Source organism: Lithohypha guttulata (genome assembly GCF_036872675.1).
Source record: "Lithohypha guttulata strain CCFEE 5908 chromosome Unknown scaffold_3, whole genome shotgun sequence".
Taxonomy (NCBI): Eukaryota; Fungi; Ascomycota; class Eurotiomycetes; order Chaetothyriales; family Trichomeriaceae; genus Lithohypha; species Lithohypha guttulata.
Genome location: NW_027042752.1, coordinates 1099807 through 1115826, shown reverse-complemented (window position 1 = coordinate 1115826; position 16020 = coordinate 1099807). Strand labels below are relative to the sequence as shown.

Here is a 16020-nt window from a genome sequence, read left to right as displayed (position 1 = left end):
CACTCGCTCGATCTTGGTGCAAGCCAATCACGTCATGACCACTGAGCTCCCTTGCTCGAACTCTCGTATCCACTAGTGCCCAGATCTTAGTTCACTTCGCTACACGAATTGATACTTGTCGCAAAGACATCACAGGAGAAGATGGGCTGCAGAACACTCTGGCTAGACAGGCCATACGACGTAACTCGTTGTACACTTGATTTGCGTTTATGACGCGCTCCTGGTCGAAGCTTAGAGCGAAACTATCCCACCCAGCGGTCGAGAGAAATCGTGGCGAATACGTCCACTGTGGCAGCACAACAAGACCTAAAGTCTCTCAATATTCAAGCTCTACCACAGTCATGCCGCCTAAATTCAAGCGAAACACTTCGAAAGCGCAGCCAGAAGCCACACTACTCAAATCACCAACACGATCAAAAGTAGGACCACCAGTCAAGCACTCCATTCAATCTAACGCTCCCTCCAACAGCAGCAACGGCCCACGAGTCCTATACTGGTTCCGCACAGACTTGCGCATCCACGACTCTCCAGCAATCCACCACGCCCTCTCGCTCGAGCCAAGCGCATTCATACCGATCTGGACCTGGGATCCTCACTATGTCTACCGTGCGCGTGTTGGCCCAAACCGCTGGAAATTTCTGCTCGAGTCTCAGCAAGTATTGAGTGATCGATTGAAGGAGTTGAACCCGAAGCAGAAGCTGCATGTGGTGCGTGAAGGGCCGACGACGGTGATTCCGAAGCTTATTCGGAAGTGGAAGATTGATGTCCTTGTGTTTGAGAAGGATACTGATGCGTATGCCAAGGATCGGGACAAGGAGGTTTTTGAGAAGGTTGGTGCGTTGAGTAAGGAGCTCGGGAGGGAGGTTAAGGTTGTTACTACTGTTATGGGTCGCACGTTATTTGATCCAGATGAGTTGGTTAAGAAGAATGGTGGGAAGCCGACGATGACTATGGCTCAGACTGTGAAGGCTGCGGAGCAGATTGATCCTGGAGATGGTGGTAAGAAAGGTGAGCCAAGGAGATGTTTGCCTACTCCTACATGGCTGCCTGATCCATTAGATCCGACAGAAATGGATCTTAGTAGTGCTGCGGAGTTTCAGCACGAGGTGCCAGACAGAAAGCCTGATGTGAATGAGGGGCAGCGCGGTCTGGACAAGGAGGAGCAGCATTATGAGAATGTCGCTGGTCCGAACAACGATTTTGCAGTCGTGACATTGGAGGAGATGGCCATTGATCCGAAAATGGCAATGACGCCACACAAGGGTGGTGAGCTGGAAGCATTAAGGCTCCTAAAATCGTATATCGACAATGAAGAATATGTTGGCACATTCGAGAAACCAAAGAGTAGTCCAGCAGATTTTGAGCCACAAAGTACAACCCTGTTGAGTCCACATCACCACTTTGGAACTCTAAGCATAAGGAAATTTTGGTGGGATGTGCAAGAAGTATTCGAGAAACGGAAGAAGGCTGGAAAGACTAACGCTCCAGAGCCCACGAATTTTCCAGGACAGCTATTGTTTCGAGATATGTATTTTGGAGCGCAAGCTGCATTGGGTTGGGCATTCGCTCAGACACAGGGCAACCCAATTGCGAGGTTCATTCCTTGGCATTTGCAGAGCAACTATTCAGACTCGCCAGTTGGGGAGCACTTATTGGACGGCACGTACAATGTGGACGATGAGAAAGCAGAAGAATACTTCAGAAGGTGGAAGGAAGGGAGGACTGGATTTCCGTGGATCGACGCTTTGATGCGGCAGTTGAAGTATGAAGGCTGGATGCATCACCTAGGAAGACATTCTGTGGCTTCATTCCTGACAAGAGGCGGCTGCTATGTGAGCTGGGAAAGAGGCGCAGAGGTATTCGAAGAATGGCTAATTGATCACGAGACAGCTTGTAATGTGGGGAACTGGATGTGGTGAGTTTGAATACCTCGCTTCTGAATCTGAAATTTTCTGACATATCGGCAGGCTAAGCTGTACAGCCTTCTTCAGCCAGTTCACACGTGTTTATAGTCCGATAGCATTCGGCAAGAAATGGGACCCAGAAGGCCACTTTGTCCGCAAGTACGTACCTGAGCTCAAGAATTTTGACAGCAAGTACATTTATGAGCCTAACAAGGCACCAATCGCCGACCAGAAGAGATGGGGTTGTCAAATTACAGGGGATGGTATAGATACTGGCACAGAGGAGATGGCTAAATATCCGAAGCCAATGTTTGATTTCAGTGAAATGAGGAGTTTTTGCTTGGACAAGATGAAAGAAGCATATGGTGCTCATTTATATGGTGATGATCCTAAAGTTCTAAGTGGAGAGTGGAAGAAGATTTTCGATTACCCTGAAGGTGGTGTGAAGAAGGATGAGGCTGCCGGCACTATGTCGAAACCTAAGAAGAGAACAAGAAGCGTCGAAGAGCATACTGATGCATACGGAACGGACGCTGATGTTGGATATCTGACTGATGAGGAGCCACCACACAAGGCCAAAAGGGGAAATAACACAAAAGGCTCGAAAGGAGGTCAACTCAAGCTCGATGGGATCGTGACAAGAGGCAAAAAGTAGTGATACTTACAGACTGGCCTAGAGATATTACTGCTTCAAGTCGTGATTACCAGAACGCCCTTTTGTTACATACAGATGTGTTGCGATTGAGATCCTCACTGGCAGTAGAGTGATGTTAGCGTACATCCTAGCGGCTTGGCATAGTCATCGCGAAGACGTGAATTGAATCTGCTGTTCTGGTGACATGTCTTTCAGATGTAACGCAACTCCCTTCACCACCTTGATTAAAGCCCTTGTTCGTGTACGCAATTTCGTTACGTTTGTGCTTGAAAGAATTGAAGCACTTTCTGCTTTGGTTGTATCACTCGTCTAGATCGTCTCCAGGCGCTCGTGTTATGCAAACTGTCGAAGTAAGGCGGACCATGTCGCTATCTTCAAAAGATTTGACAGTGGTCACTATCTTCCTCCAGACTTTGCACTGTGGGTTGCTATAGAGTTGTGCAAGTCGCGAGAGTTGAAGACACTTCAAGTCAGTCGTGCTATCTAGAGGAACTATTAACTTGCTCCTGACAAAGATTGGATGGGTACCGTATGATCGCACTTGACTCTAAGAAGAAAACATCGGTATCTGAGATAATCAAGATGCCTGTAGCACTACCAAGGAATCTGACTTGAAGACCTCGAAGGCATAGGTGCGTGTTGTCGGAGAGCACTTTCTCGCAAGTGCTAGAATGAGGGACAGTGAAGACTGAATATTCACCGAATGTGTCCACAGATCATAATCGGCGCTCCAATTATTTCCATCACTCATGCCGCATAGCAACAGATATACAGAGCTTCGCTGTAAGTGCGGCAAATCTGTGGCATTATTCGTCCACTCCTTCCCAGAAGTGATGGACACTGGGATACTGCCTATTTCAAGCTGAACTTGAAAACTGTGTTGCATGCGAAGAGGTTGATTGTTACCTGAACCGCAAACACGCAAATTATCGTCTCACATATATGATCTGAGAGGAGCTCTAATATGCCGCGTTACTGCCCCGCTGGCTGGTAAAGGTCAAATTGTCTTCTGATCTGTCGAGGCAGAGTGTCTGTGTAAGTGGAACCTTCATGAAATCAATTTGTTTGCCGGCTGGTACTGGGATGTATATCACTTCTAGTTGATGCTGACATAGCCTTCGTTCTTCCTGTCCAAGCCGCAAATTTCCTGGTTCTTGTTCTCACAGTTTCTTGTCCTCAGTTGACCTTCGCTACTTCAGAATCTCAAGCCTCTTCTATCCGAAACATGCCCGCTGGGACTTGACTAGTGACGAAGTTCACTTGACCCTGCCCTTACTTTCAAGCATACAAGCCTCAGCTTTTGCCACTTCTTCTCCAGATATACACTAGCCCCACGCTTTGTTGAGCCGAATCTCTTTACGTCTTCAACTGTCTTGGCAGACTGAAACCCGAGACAAGTTTTGCAACACGGCGGCACGATTTAAAGGGTCATTCAGTAAAGCTTCGGAAACCCTTTGACGATGAACGGATTCGAGGCTTCAGCAAATAAAAAGCTCAAGCGGCCATATGTACGCAAGTACACCAACAATGCGCCTGGCATTCGTGTCCCGACGTCGCCTCCTCAGATCGCCGATCTTGCTTTCAACATCCACGGATGGGCGATGGAAGATAGATTAGCTTCTTCACGCACAGTGTTTGAGGTAATCAACGCCTACAATGCGACCATGGTCAAGGGCGGATTTGAGGCGAAGATTAAAGAGCTTGAGCAAGAAGGTGTAGGCAGTGTCTATCGACAGGACCTCACGTATACTGCACGCGAGCTCGATACCAGTCTTGCCGGGAACGATTCGTCTGTGTCCCAGTACCTTGTGGTGGGATACACTCTGCAGGAGCATGATCCAGTGTTCCAGGACAACAAGACCTTTCTTCGGTATTCGGAGAATGAGTTGGTTGGCGAAACTCGACCTGAAGCTGAGCATATCATCTCGTGGAATGAGGTGCTTACTCCCATTCTTGTCGTTACTCCCATCAAGGAGAACACTGGCACGTCTGTTCGACTATTCGCATTGATCATGCCGCGAAGCGGGCTCTGTCAGCCTGTACTCATCACGCATGAGCGCATCTTTTACAGATGGGAGTATCGAGCCAGTGCTGGAGCACGGCCAGCGCAGCGAAACAAGAATTGGAACCAGGTGATCGTGGACAAGGCGAAAGAGCTGACACCTCCAGAGCAACTTATCAATCACGACTTCGAGGACGCTCCAAGGCCTGTTATCAAGCGCAGCACGTCTACCGTTCCCTTTATCAAACAAGAGGAGGGAGAAGATGGCGATATTTTGTTTGCAAATCTGACGAATGAATTGGCTGATCTGGACATGTTTGAGCTTCATCTCGATCTCCGAAGGCTGTTTGAACCTTTAGCTGAGCGTGACCGGCGGATTGTTATCTCAGACATGTCAGCCGGCCTCATGTCACGACTGAAGGTTGGACTAAATGAAGAGAGCCGAGGTATACTGGAGGCGATACGAACCAGTCGCAGCTCCCGGGTTATTCAGCAGGTTCGTACTAGTTTTCTGAAGGTCAGCAAGGCTAGCGGCCAGATTCCGACTGAGCGATATCATGGCCTAGCATGCTTTACTCAGCCAGGCACAGGCTTTGACCGAGGTGGGATGGAACATGTGCTAGCTGAGATGAGGAATCTGTGGCCCGAGATGGGTCCTCTGATTGACCACAACTCAGTTGTTCGAATCAAGCATGGTATGAACCAGATGAATATGGTAGTGAGTTTCGAGACAATGAAAGAGTTCTTCGGCTCGGCGCTTGCATACCTGAGGACAAATTTCCAGTGCTCAGATCTTGACTTGCGAAACAAGTTGGTAGAGGCAGCACAGAAAAGCATGATCATGAGTCGGAGCCCAATGCTTACACGTCACGATACAGAGACCATTGGCATGGACGCAGTCTACTTGGTTGCACTAATGAGCGAGATAGTAGCGATTCACGCTTGGCAAGATGAAAGGGCACGCCGTATGTTTTACTGCCAAGTTCCTGCTTCGTTCCAGGGAATGGAAGTTGAGCACCACCTGAACATCGAAAGTATCGAGCAAGCCACCAGAAGACTACCACAGCATATCAGACACATAGTCAGCTACGCACAAAGCAGACAATGTGGTACGGATGACATTCTGCTCTGGTTAGAACGACTTCGGTTGCGCATCAGACAAGTTGATGGTTCTCTCCAGACCTGAAGCGCTACTCAGACATCAGAAGGAAACCAGCACAATTTGATAGCCAGAAACCATAGTCGGACTTCAAACAAAGCTTGCTGTTGCTTAGTGTTCCATAACACTAGAGCATTGGACCACTTTAACGTCAAAATACGGTTACACAAAAACTCCAGTCAGATATGAGTGAAGCATTTAGTTACAAGAATATGTGGTGCAAAGTTCGAGGAAGGAGGAGGCACGAACCACAGGCGGAGTGGTTAGTTTGATCTTTTGATGCCTAGACGCCTGAATGCGTTGGGCAGGAGCAATAGACCAAATCTGCGTCATAGCGTCTTGTTTTAGCTTGGTAGAGATTCCCTCCTCAAGGACGAAGTCGCATGCATCTGACATGGCAGTCACGACCACTATTTATATCCAAGCACTAGATTATACCACTCTCTCCTCGTCGCAAGTTCGCCTTTACCTACACTGAACTTCGTTCGCACTTGTACATCATGCGGCGGTGACAGACGTCTGTCTCAGCGCAACGCTCGCAACTGATGCGGCCTTCAACCATCGACGATGAGCTCCCTTCTACATCCCATACATGGCACACGCGATCGCTTTCGGCCAAAGCACCAGGTTCTCGTGCTGAAATGTTACCCCAAATACCAGAAGAATGTGCAGGAGGTCAAGCCCAACTCCAGCGAGCTCAGCTACCTCCTCTACTATGCCAGTTCGCGTCGCAATAAGCTGACAAAGATCGGTGCTTTTCTGGAGAAAAAGACCGCCAGCGACGTATGGCGCGTCAAGCTTGGGTAAGTGTTGCGTAGGTGGAATTTGATTATCATACTGACTGTATGAAAGCAATGTCCAGGTTACTCTCCAGATTCTTTCCTCAATCATTGAAAAGTCCCCACGAGACCTAGCCCTCTATGCCAATTCCGTATTGTCTGTCTTGAATACCGTCCTTGACTCTAAGAACATTGATATGATTGAGGAGTCTGTTCCTACGTTCGAAACCTACTGCAAATATGCCGATGCCGCGTCCCTCGCAGCTGACCAAGGACGAACCAAGCAGTATAAGTCAATTGTTCAACAGTATGCTGCTTTTGGTCAACTTGAAGCCTCAACGACTCAGCCCGTGCCTATTTCTACCCGAAGAAGGACGATCGCGCTCAAAGCAACCCGTGCTGTGGTTGGTTCAGATGCTCTTGCCGTGGACACTTCTGACCAGCTGAATGCTGTGATGCCGCTCATTTTGGAGAATTTAGATCTTGAAAAGGGGAGTAGTCTGATACCGTTGCAGCAGAGGGCATCAAGTGGTGAGAAACAAAGCATGGAACTCGCTCGAAAAAGAAGGATGAGCAGCGCTACCGTTCCCAGCGTCGATGAGGTCGCATCGGATCCGGCCACCGCTGCAGAGACAACTGCGGATGCTGACAAGGCTGCTGAAGAGGAGGTTCGCGTGCTGGCTATTCGTTGTCTGAAGCAAATTTTTTCTCTAAGCACCGGGGCTAGTAGGGTACAGATGCGTCTTGCTACGAGTCTTGTGTTGAAATATATCGCAACCAGGGAGCGACCGAAGCCCTCGTCGAGGTCGGACACAACGTCTAGCCATACACCCGATTGGGCGACTAGTTTATTCGAAACCATTGCACGATGGACACCTGTACAAGACCGGTTCATCATCGTCATCACCGCAGTCGAGACACTGGTTAGAAGTCCAATAGTCGAGGTCATACTCGAGAAGCAGCTCATTCTTGCCTCTTTAATTGACTGGCTACTGCGTTCGGATATCAACTTGATCGGTCTGAGTGTCATGGACGTCCTACTCAGACTCATTGATCACACACTCCTCTTGCTACAACTTGGTTCTCGTGAAATGAGCACCAATCCGCAGCCCTCAGGTGCGGATACTCTAGGCTTGTACAGAGATATCGCAGCTTCATTCGATCCAGGAGCTCTACCGACGAAGTCTAGCAGAGGCCGCATGCCAGATTCGAAAGAGATGGCCCCCTCGCCTGTCCGAAGAGAATTGCTGACCCTACTGCAGAAATGCATCAGTGACTTGGCCACACACATATACTACACCGATCAGATCTCGGACATGTTGACTGCTATTATGGCTCGTCTGAAGCCTTCAGCCACATCGGATGTGCCAACCGCAGCAGCTGCTGTTAATGACCCGGCTGCTGCAACCAAAGCTATCGCTACATCGGCACATCTGCAGGAAGACCCTTCAACGGATGGGTTCTTCTCTTTTGCCACTGCAAGGGTGGTCGCTCTGAAGGCTGTGAAAGACATTCTACGAACAGCGAATGTCCGTAGAAGCAATACGGGTTCCACAGCAGAAGTTCGCAGTCGGGTCGGAGTCCAAGTGTGGGATGGCACGCAGTGGTTGCTGAAAGATGCAGATTCCGAAGTCCGGGTGGCTTATGTAGATGCCATAATCACCTGGCTCCGGCTGGAAACAAACAGAACGGATATGCTTCTGCCCAAAGATGGGTTACGAAAGCCACGGTCGGCCAAACGAGACACGAATGGCGAAGTTGCCATGGCCAAGCGTGCAGTCTCGAATGCTTCTCGAAAAGGAGACAAGCAGTCCAAATCGACTTTCCTACAGCTGCTGCATTTAGCTATCTACGACCAAGCTGTCAACGAAGCGGATAATGAGCCAGCAATTCTTCTACTATACTTGCTACTTTGGACCCTCATCGAGCGCCTCGGCGTTAATGCTGTCCGCAATGGCCTGCCGATGATGCTTGGTTTGCAAAGCACTGTCCTGAACAGTGACGACCACTCTCCAACTGCCAAAGCACGAATTGCTAGCTTGGTGCACGGTTATCTATGGGCCATCGCGGAGAAGCTGGACTTTGAAAGCTCGTCTATCGGCTCGGAAATTAACGCCGAAATCTCAAGAAGGAAACGCTTTGGTTGCTGGTCTGATCGTGTTCGATTTCCCCCACTAGGTTTGGCTCAGATAGGCACTGGTTCACCACACGAGAAGGCGAATGACATCTCTGAGGTTGCTGTCAACACGATACGACCCTTCTTGAATGTCGATATGTTTGTCAGCGAAGTTGGCGATGCATACGATAGGTCGCTGGTATCTCCTGCCTCTTCGCCTCCGTCCTCACCAGGCAGGGTATTCTCCGTACCGACTTTGGGTTTTGGTTATGGGTACAATGCCGGTCCCGTGCATAAGCCATCGCCTGAGAATCAGATACCTCAAAAGATCAAGGATGAGATGTGCGGCTCCTGGTCCAGAGAAGCCTGTATGGCATTAGCAGACAAGGAGAGTAATCCGTCTATGACAGGTTCAAGAACAGCAGCCTCATCCACTGGAAGACAACATCTTTCAGTTGCCGGTAAATCGAATGGCATCGGCTTCGGCGGACGCAATATACCACAAGACTCTGAATCAAACCCGTCACCAACTCAGGCACAGGCACCACCTTTGACGAGTGGTTTGGGCAGCCTTTCTCGAGTTCGAAACTACAGTACTGCAAGCTCATTACGCGATCCAGAAACATCGAGTCGAGATTCTACGATGCGCATGTCCGATCTGAAGAGGGCTTTGGCAGGCACAAATGGTGGTATACGTGGTCACAGTCCTCTACGCAGATTAAAAAGTAGGTCAAGGCAGAGCGCATATAGTAGCGGCAGCGACAGCATGGTCAGCTGGAATCCAGCCGATGACGATTCCCTCGGTGATGTGGGCACCGGACTCGACGATAAGACTACTCCCAATACGAGACTGAGTATAGCTGTGAACCAAGTTCAGAACCCAATACCTGCACAACACCAAGAGCCAGGACAACCTATATCGACATACCATGATCTGGCAACATTTGCCACAGATCCTAATACCAACAATGGTATTCCACCTGTACCGAAGATACCTAGCGCACTCAACCTACCAATGGCAGGCACATGGCCGAGAGATACTAGTCCTGCACGCCACAGCCAAAACATAGTGCCCCCAGACTCAGCACCCACCAACGCAATACCCTCGACCGGACTACCACATCGGCCCGACACAAGCTCCACGAATACGCTGCCAAAGCCAGAAAAAAGCAGAACCAGAACAAGTAGGCCCGCAAGTAGAGCTGGCGGAAATAGTATTTGGAGCCATTCTACTACTGGTCGGAAGACTGATCTCCACTCTCTGCTGGCTAGTATTAAAGTCGATGCATCGGCAGAAGATGAAGAGGAGGAAAGGGAGCTCGTCCATAGCGTTACTGCTGGGAAAGTGATAAAGCCTCCCTATTGATTACTATTGAGCGTTCACATAGACAAAATCTTCTGTGTCGAATGCTTCGAAGCGTGGAGCGTGGAGTCTTCGACCCTACCATAATTCGTAATTTCGTTGAAAGTTGAGGCCAATGACCACCGTAGGCTTGACTAAAGTCGTGAATCTCCGATCCCTGCAATTTATCCGCTGGCTACTTGCTTATTTCCCGTATGACCAGAAGTATTCCCCTAAAAAGGGCTGTAAGAACGATACATCTTCATCCTGGACACGCTACAGTGGTCTCGATTAGCAGAGCCACAGCTGCATATCGGCCAGGAACTACCAGAAGAAACGCCTGATGTGCAAAGAAGTTATGGCGAGGATTCTATGCATCGGACCACCTGGAGGGCCTAAGCACTGAGGAGAGATACAATGCGGATGGTACTGCTACTGTCGCTTATGGGATGCTCGGTTCGTCTGTAAGCACGTACATTCAGAGGCTATAATAAATATCGAATCATAATTCCGCTTCACGGTCTACATAGTGTAGTAGCTACAACCACCATTAAACATTATATTTGACCAATTCGATATGACATTCTATTATGTGTTTTTTTTGCTTGAAGAGTCATAAAGACTCATCATGATTTGACCTCTCGAAACGTCTGCCTTGCTAAGAGAAGGTTGTACTGCTTGCCTGCTTACTGAGTATCTTTTTTTTCTCTCTTGGAATTGGTGGCAGAGGCTTCCTGGGAGGCGGGCCAGGGCAAGGAGGAATCTTCGGGAACTGGCTTGACATTATTTGCTCGCAACTGATTCTACTGAATGAACGTTGACCCTGGCTGGGTGTATTTTTTACTGCCGGTAGCGATCGTGGGTTGCCAGGGTGATAGAGAAGAGGTGAAACACGTGAAGACTCTCAGGTCTCATTTTCTTATAGACCTCATTTTCGGCTGGTATTCTTTGACATGGCTGCTATCTACTTGCAGCAGCATTTGTCTTTGTGGTCGAGTTGTGGGTCAGGGGTCCTGCAGAGTTCGAGAGTCGTGGATGGTGGATACTTTTTCTTTGTTCTTGGACGATGTGAAGTTGGGGTTTTTCGCGTCAATCGGAAAGAATGTGAGGCTGTACTGCGGACGGGTGCAAAAATGGCTGAAGCTGGTGTTCTGAATCGCCAATCTTTGTCAATAATAGAGTATGACTACATTGACCTCTTGGGATCTTTGTGTCATTCGAGTATCGGAAATCGAGAATGTAGGGCTTGCATCTCTGGATCGACGATCCTGTATCTTCATGTGAGAGCATATATAGACACTGTTGTCACAGCTGTAAATATTCGGTGTGGTGTGGTTTGTCGGTGTCTGACACGAAACCAAGAGAAAGAATGCACATTAAAGAGCAACGTCACGAGAATCTCGCGACCAGACGTCCTCATATGCACTCAATGCGGTTTGGCCTCCGGTATGAATGAATAATGCGTTCGTGGTGGAATTGTCCTGGTTGGAAAAGGCGCTGTCGCCCAGCCATCTATTGTCCTTCGCCCAAGCCAACATACCGCGCATGACTTTTGCGGTATAAACTGGATCGAGTAGTAAAGAATCGACTTGTGCTGCGAGATTAATAGCTTCAGCCGTCTTGTGATCTAGAATACCATAACCCTCTCCAACGAAGGCATCCTCAAGGTGGATGTCCTGTGCAGTAATGTTGTTCTCGTCTTCGAGCCCGATGAGATGACCGGTCTTCCTGGCCAAGCGCAATATTCTTTCTTCCTGGTATGAGCGAGACTTTGTGGGTGATGTCATGATCCCGATTACCTGTCTGTTGGACTGTGTCGTTTTCTCCAACAGCTTGAAGCCAGCTATCAGCCCAGCCAGAGTACTGCCACTACCACATGCAACGAAGATGTAGTCAAATCTTCCGCTTCCACCCGATTCTGTCAATGCCGTAAGCTCTTTCTCTTGCGAGGCAATTTCGAATGCACAACGTGCGTAACCAAGTCCACCAAGCGGATGCAGACTGGCACCGGACGAGATCCAGTAGGGCCGCTCACCTTGAGCTTTCAACTGGTCAAGGATGGGGACGAGCGGGCCATTCTCGTCACCTGTATCGGTCTCATCCGTGATCCTGACATCTGCGCCTAAGATTCTGTTCAGCTGGACATTCCCAACCTTCAGGAACGTGTCTTTGTCTACAGCTTTACGCAGACCACCTATACCCATGTGCAAGAGCACGGTACACTTCTTTCCAATGACTCTGGCCATGCTTGCTACCTGTACAGTATGGTTGCTCTGGAGAGCACCCTCGGTCACAATAGTAGTGACGTCCTTCCGCGCAAGAATATCCGGTATTATGTATTCGAACTTCCTGTACTTGTTCCCATAGCAAGTTAAAGATCCAGCTTGATCTTCACGCTTGGAGAACAACCGGATTTGAGGTTGCCGGGACGAGTTTTTATTAACGTATTGTGTTAGTCCTGACAGTAAGTGAACAGGCGATGGAGAATCATAACTCAAGCGATACAAGGGAATTGTGCTAAAGGGACTAGGAAGAGTGATCGCGGCCATTGTGGAAATCAGTAATACCTACTCCTGGGCAAGAGATGATAGTATTGGAGCGAGTCAACCAACTGAGTCACATTGTAGTACCTTAAAGTCTTCTTCATCAGTAACACGCACCCACAAGTAGAAATTGAGCAACTTGAACAAGCTCTTTGGTGCGTGGCACACTATTGATCATGAGCTTCGAAGCATGACCTTGAAAGCTGAATGGTTTCTACAGGTGTCCCGCGCCAGCCTTGGCATTACATATGACGCAGGCGCTCCCTAGGCTGGTGGTACTACTTGCTGCAGTGCGGGACAACGGCGCAAATCATAAGTTTGTTATACCGCAAATAGACCAACTGCTTGCAACCACTCTATATTGTATTGAGCAGCTATTGGTCCCAATACTTTACCTCAACGGCGTTTTATATCTATCGAGGAGTTTATTATACTTGCACTTCGCACTGCCAATCGACAAACTTCAGGATGGGTGGTAAGTTATGCTGGTTGCAAGCATTAATAATAAAAGCAACGGTCAATAACTAATACACCACAGATTTCCAGACTATTGCTCGTGGGTTCGTCTCCATGCGACAGAAATCAGCACTCACGATCGGCAGAACAATTTGTTGAATTCTACTACAAGACGTTCGACGCGGATCGCACCCAGCTAGCAGCGCTATACGTAAGATCAAGACTCGTACGTCGAGAGACGGACCATAGCTCACTGATCTAATAGCGAGACACGTCTATGTTGACATTTGAGAAAGAGCCTTTCTTAGGCACACAGAACATCATGGAAAAGCTCACGGTGGGTTGAAGTCGGCACTACAAACATGTACCTAGGGTTGACGTCGAAGCAGAATCTACCCTTTGTCAAAGTCCAGCATCGAGCCGACACGATAGACGCGCAGCCAGGCCAGGCTGGAGGAATTGCGGTACTGGTTACAGGAGCTCTGATGGTTGATGACCAGGCACAACCAATGAACTTTGTACAGACCTTCACGCTGCAGCCAGAGTCAGGGTCTTATTTCGTCTACAATGACATGTTCAGACTGGTATATCCAGCAAGTGCTTGACCATGCGAAGGAGCTCACTAGTAAGATGAGATGTTAGCAAGAGCCAGCAGGCAATAAGAGTCAGCTTCGGAGACCAGGTCCACACAATGGATGTCCAGATTGGAAGGTGTTATCACTGCGGATGAGTGGTCAAGAGGAAAGAGATCTGCCTGTGCTCGGCGCAGTGAGCCATCTCAAGAAGGGTGAGGGAAGTGCGGCAAGCAACAAAGCTGACGTGGCTTGAAAGAGCTCAGCCTTCGAGACCTGCAGCATTGTCGTAACGTTTCAACAATAACTTTTGCACAAATCAGTAGCCATTTACACATAAAGCTCTCGTGCTCCTGTGTCGAACATTCTGCGCGTCCTCAGGACCAGCAAAAGTGGCCGCAAATACACGTCGTGAGCGGGCACAGACTAGTACGCGTATTGCGCCTCGCGCTTGCTGTTCAGTAAAGCGTTAGCCTCATTTGTTGCGCAGTCAGGGTCTCCTGCGTCTTCAAACACCTGGCTGTTTCTGACCATACACAGCACAAGGCGACAGCATCAACCTGCGAGCACGACTAGAATTGCAATTCAGCTGTAACCTTACGGTCAATAGTCTCAACCCATTATTCTAGAAGATCCCTTTCCTACCCACCAGCGCTCGACTTCAGCCGCACCTATTCGAGCCATCCCCATTAAGAAAAGGGTTCAAGTCGTCCAGCGTTGCGGTTAGAGGGGGTTCTGGTGCTCAACGCATCTAGTTGAGTTGTAGTGATTTATCTTGTTGGTCAGAATCAAGGTACTTTCCTGATCTGAAGATTGGCACGATATCGACAGCAACATGGGATTCCAGGACGAGCTCAGGTCTCGTAACTTCTCTCTATATGCTCAGGTACGTAGGGAACGGAGCGCCGAAACGACTACATCTGCTGACGAACATTAGTGGCTCGGAGTTCTGTCAATAGTGCTCGGCTTTGCGCTAGGTATAGCCAACATATTCCATTTCAACCTGCTTATTCTATGGAGTATCATTTTGCTGTAAGTCGTTGACCACCCTTGGTTCAACCTTCAACAAGTGCTAACCGCCATAGGTGTTGCGCCTTCATCCTGGTCTTTGTTGAGATCCCACTCCTCCTTCGAATCTGCCCAACCTCTGCCAAATTCGACGCCATTGTCCGAACCATCACCACGAACTACATGCGCGCTGCAATGTACGCTGTCATGGGAGTGTTCCAGATACTAAGCGCTGCGTACGATCCTAGCAGTCTTATCGCTGCAGGCATCATCATGCTGCTTACCGCTTCCTGCTATGCCGTCGCAGGTCTTAAGAACCAGGATTTTGTCGCGAGTAAGGCACTGGGAGGCCAAGGCGTCGCGCAGATGATCGTCTAAGTGGGTCGAGTGATTTGAAAGCAGTTTTCGTTGAGCATCTGGACTTGGTTCACCTGGAGAGAAAACTCTTCTTCTGTTTCTTCACGAGCAAGCGAGTATGGGATATTGATTACGGTTCTGGCTTCGGAACCACGACGTGCGATACACCAGGTATTATGGATCAGTCGTGTTTTACCTCATAATTTACACTGTACTAGGATTGTACTGCAGCAAAGTTACCCCAGACCTCGTGCCTTGGCTATTGTGGGGATTCCATATGCACTAGTTACTGCTGCATGTTGTTAGGAACATTTGGCACAAGCAATACAAGTATGTTTCGTGCACATCGCTGAGGCTGGGCCAATGCAAAGCATCTCCGAAGTGCAAGATGCCGCGGAGGAGCGAGGACTAGATTTCAGATCTGCTACTGTGCCGTACACACGTGAATGTTGAATGTGGTTATTCATGACTCTAATTGGATGGACCAAAGGGACAAACAAGACATGCGAACCGCACGCGGTATGAACCATGAACGAGAGGCTGTAATCTCTATAACCATGGCAATGGAAACAGTACACCACTGGTACACACCGCTGAACATTGCTTCTGGGTGGAACTTCCCCAGAACGCTAATTTTGAGGTACTGTAAATGCCTCATTTGATACTCAGCAGTGTCCCAGCCAGCGGCTTAGATGCTCAGTCATTATCTATGTATGTCCACTACCAGAGAGGTGCCTGAGACCTACTGTCTCAGTGTTGCAACGTTTGTAAAGAGAAACATTGACGATCCACAAAAGGCTTGGGGGTCCTATGGCACAAAAGTGCTTGTGCTTGAGGATCTCGCAAAATACCTTTCCGATCATTGGCCGATGCCCTCTCACAAGTGCTCCAACTATCTGGACCTGCATGGCAGTGAATATCCACAGCAGGCCAAGCGGTCGTCGCTGCCGCAGGTAAACGCAGCCATGGCACCCGCTAAACTTCGTCATGCATGCGCGCGATGTCGACCTTTGACGGTCAGCAGATTTCAAGGTTCATGCCTTTCCTCGACCTGGCACACGTATTTTGAAATGCTATGACAACTTATACTCCATCTTCCTTCGAACAGTATTGACATCCCACTTTTC

General features: G+C 48.9%; 5 protein-coding genes across 5 annotated transcripts; 4 read left to right on the top strand and 1 right to left on the bottom strand.

The window, feature by feature from the left end:
- Positions 1-341: 341 nt before the first annotated feature.
- Positions 342-2559, top strand: LTR64_004191 (uncharacterized protein; the record flags this gene model as incomplete). The annotated part of the gene is made up of 2 exons (XM_064898538.1): positions 342-1915; positions 1968-2559. The coding sequence occupies 2 exons, from the start codon at positions 342-344 to the stop codon at positions 2557-2559; spliced, it is 2166 nt and encodes a 721-aa protein (XP_064754495.1).
- A 1460-nt stretch (positions 2560-4019) lies between these two features.
- Positions 4020-5747, top strand: LTR64_004190 (uncharacterized protein; the record flags this gene model as incomplete). The annotated part of the gene is made up of 1 exon (XM_064898537.1): positions 4020-5747. The coding sequence occupies one exon, from the start codon at positions 4020-4022 to the stop codon at positions 5745-5747; it is 1728 nt and encodes a 575-aa protein (XP_064754494.1).
- Positions 5748-6287: 540 nt separating this feature from the next.
- On the top strand, positions 6288-9981 carry EFR3 (plasma membrane localization protein; the record flags this gene model as incomplete). The annotated part of the gene is made up of 2 exons (XM_064898536.1): positions 6288-6523; positions 6573-9981. The coding sequence occupies 2 exons, from the start codon at positions 6288-6290 to the stop codon at positions 9979-9981; spliced, it is 3645 nt and encodes a 1214-aa protein (XP_064754493.1).
- A 1352-nt stretch (positions 9982-11333) lies between these two features.
- Positions 11334-12506, bottom strand: LTR64_004188 (uncharacterized protein; the record flags this gene model as incomplete). Its single annotated transcript, XM_064898535.1, has 1 exon — positions 11334-12506. The coding sequence occupies one exon, from the start codon at positions 12504-12506 to the stop codon at positions 11334-11336; it is 1173 nt and encodes a 390-aa protein (XP_064754492.1).
- Positions 12507-14363: 1857 nt separating this feature from the next.
- TVP18 (Golgi apparatus membrane protein tvp18) lies at positions 14364-14914 on the top strand (the record flags this gene model as incomplete). Its single annotated transcript, XM_064898534.1, has 3 exons — positions 14364-14414; positions 14466-14560; positions 14614-14914. 3 exons carry the CDS (start codon positions 14364-14366, stop codon positions 14912-14914), a joined length of 447 nt encoding a protein of 148 aa, XP_064754491.1.
- Between the last annotated feature and the right edge of the window lie 1106 nt (positions 14915-16020).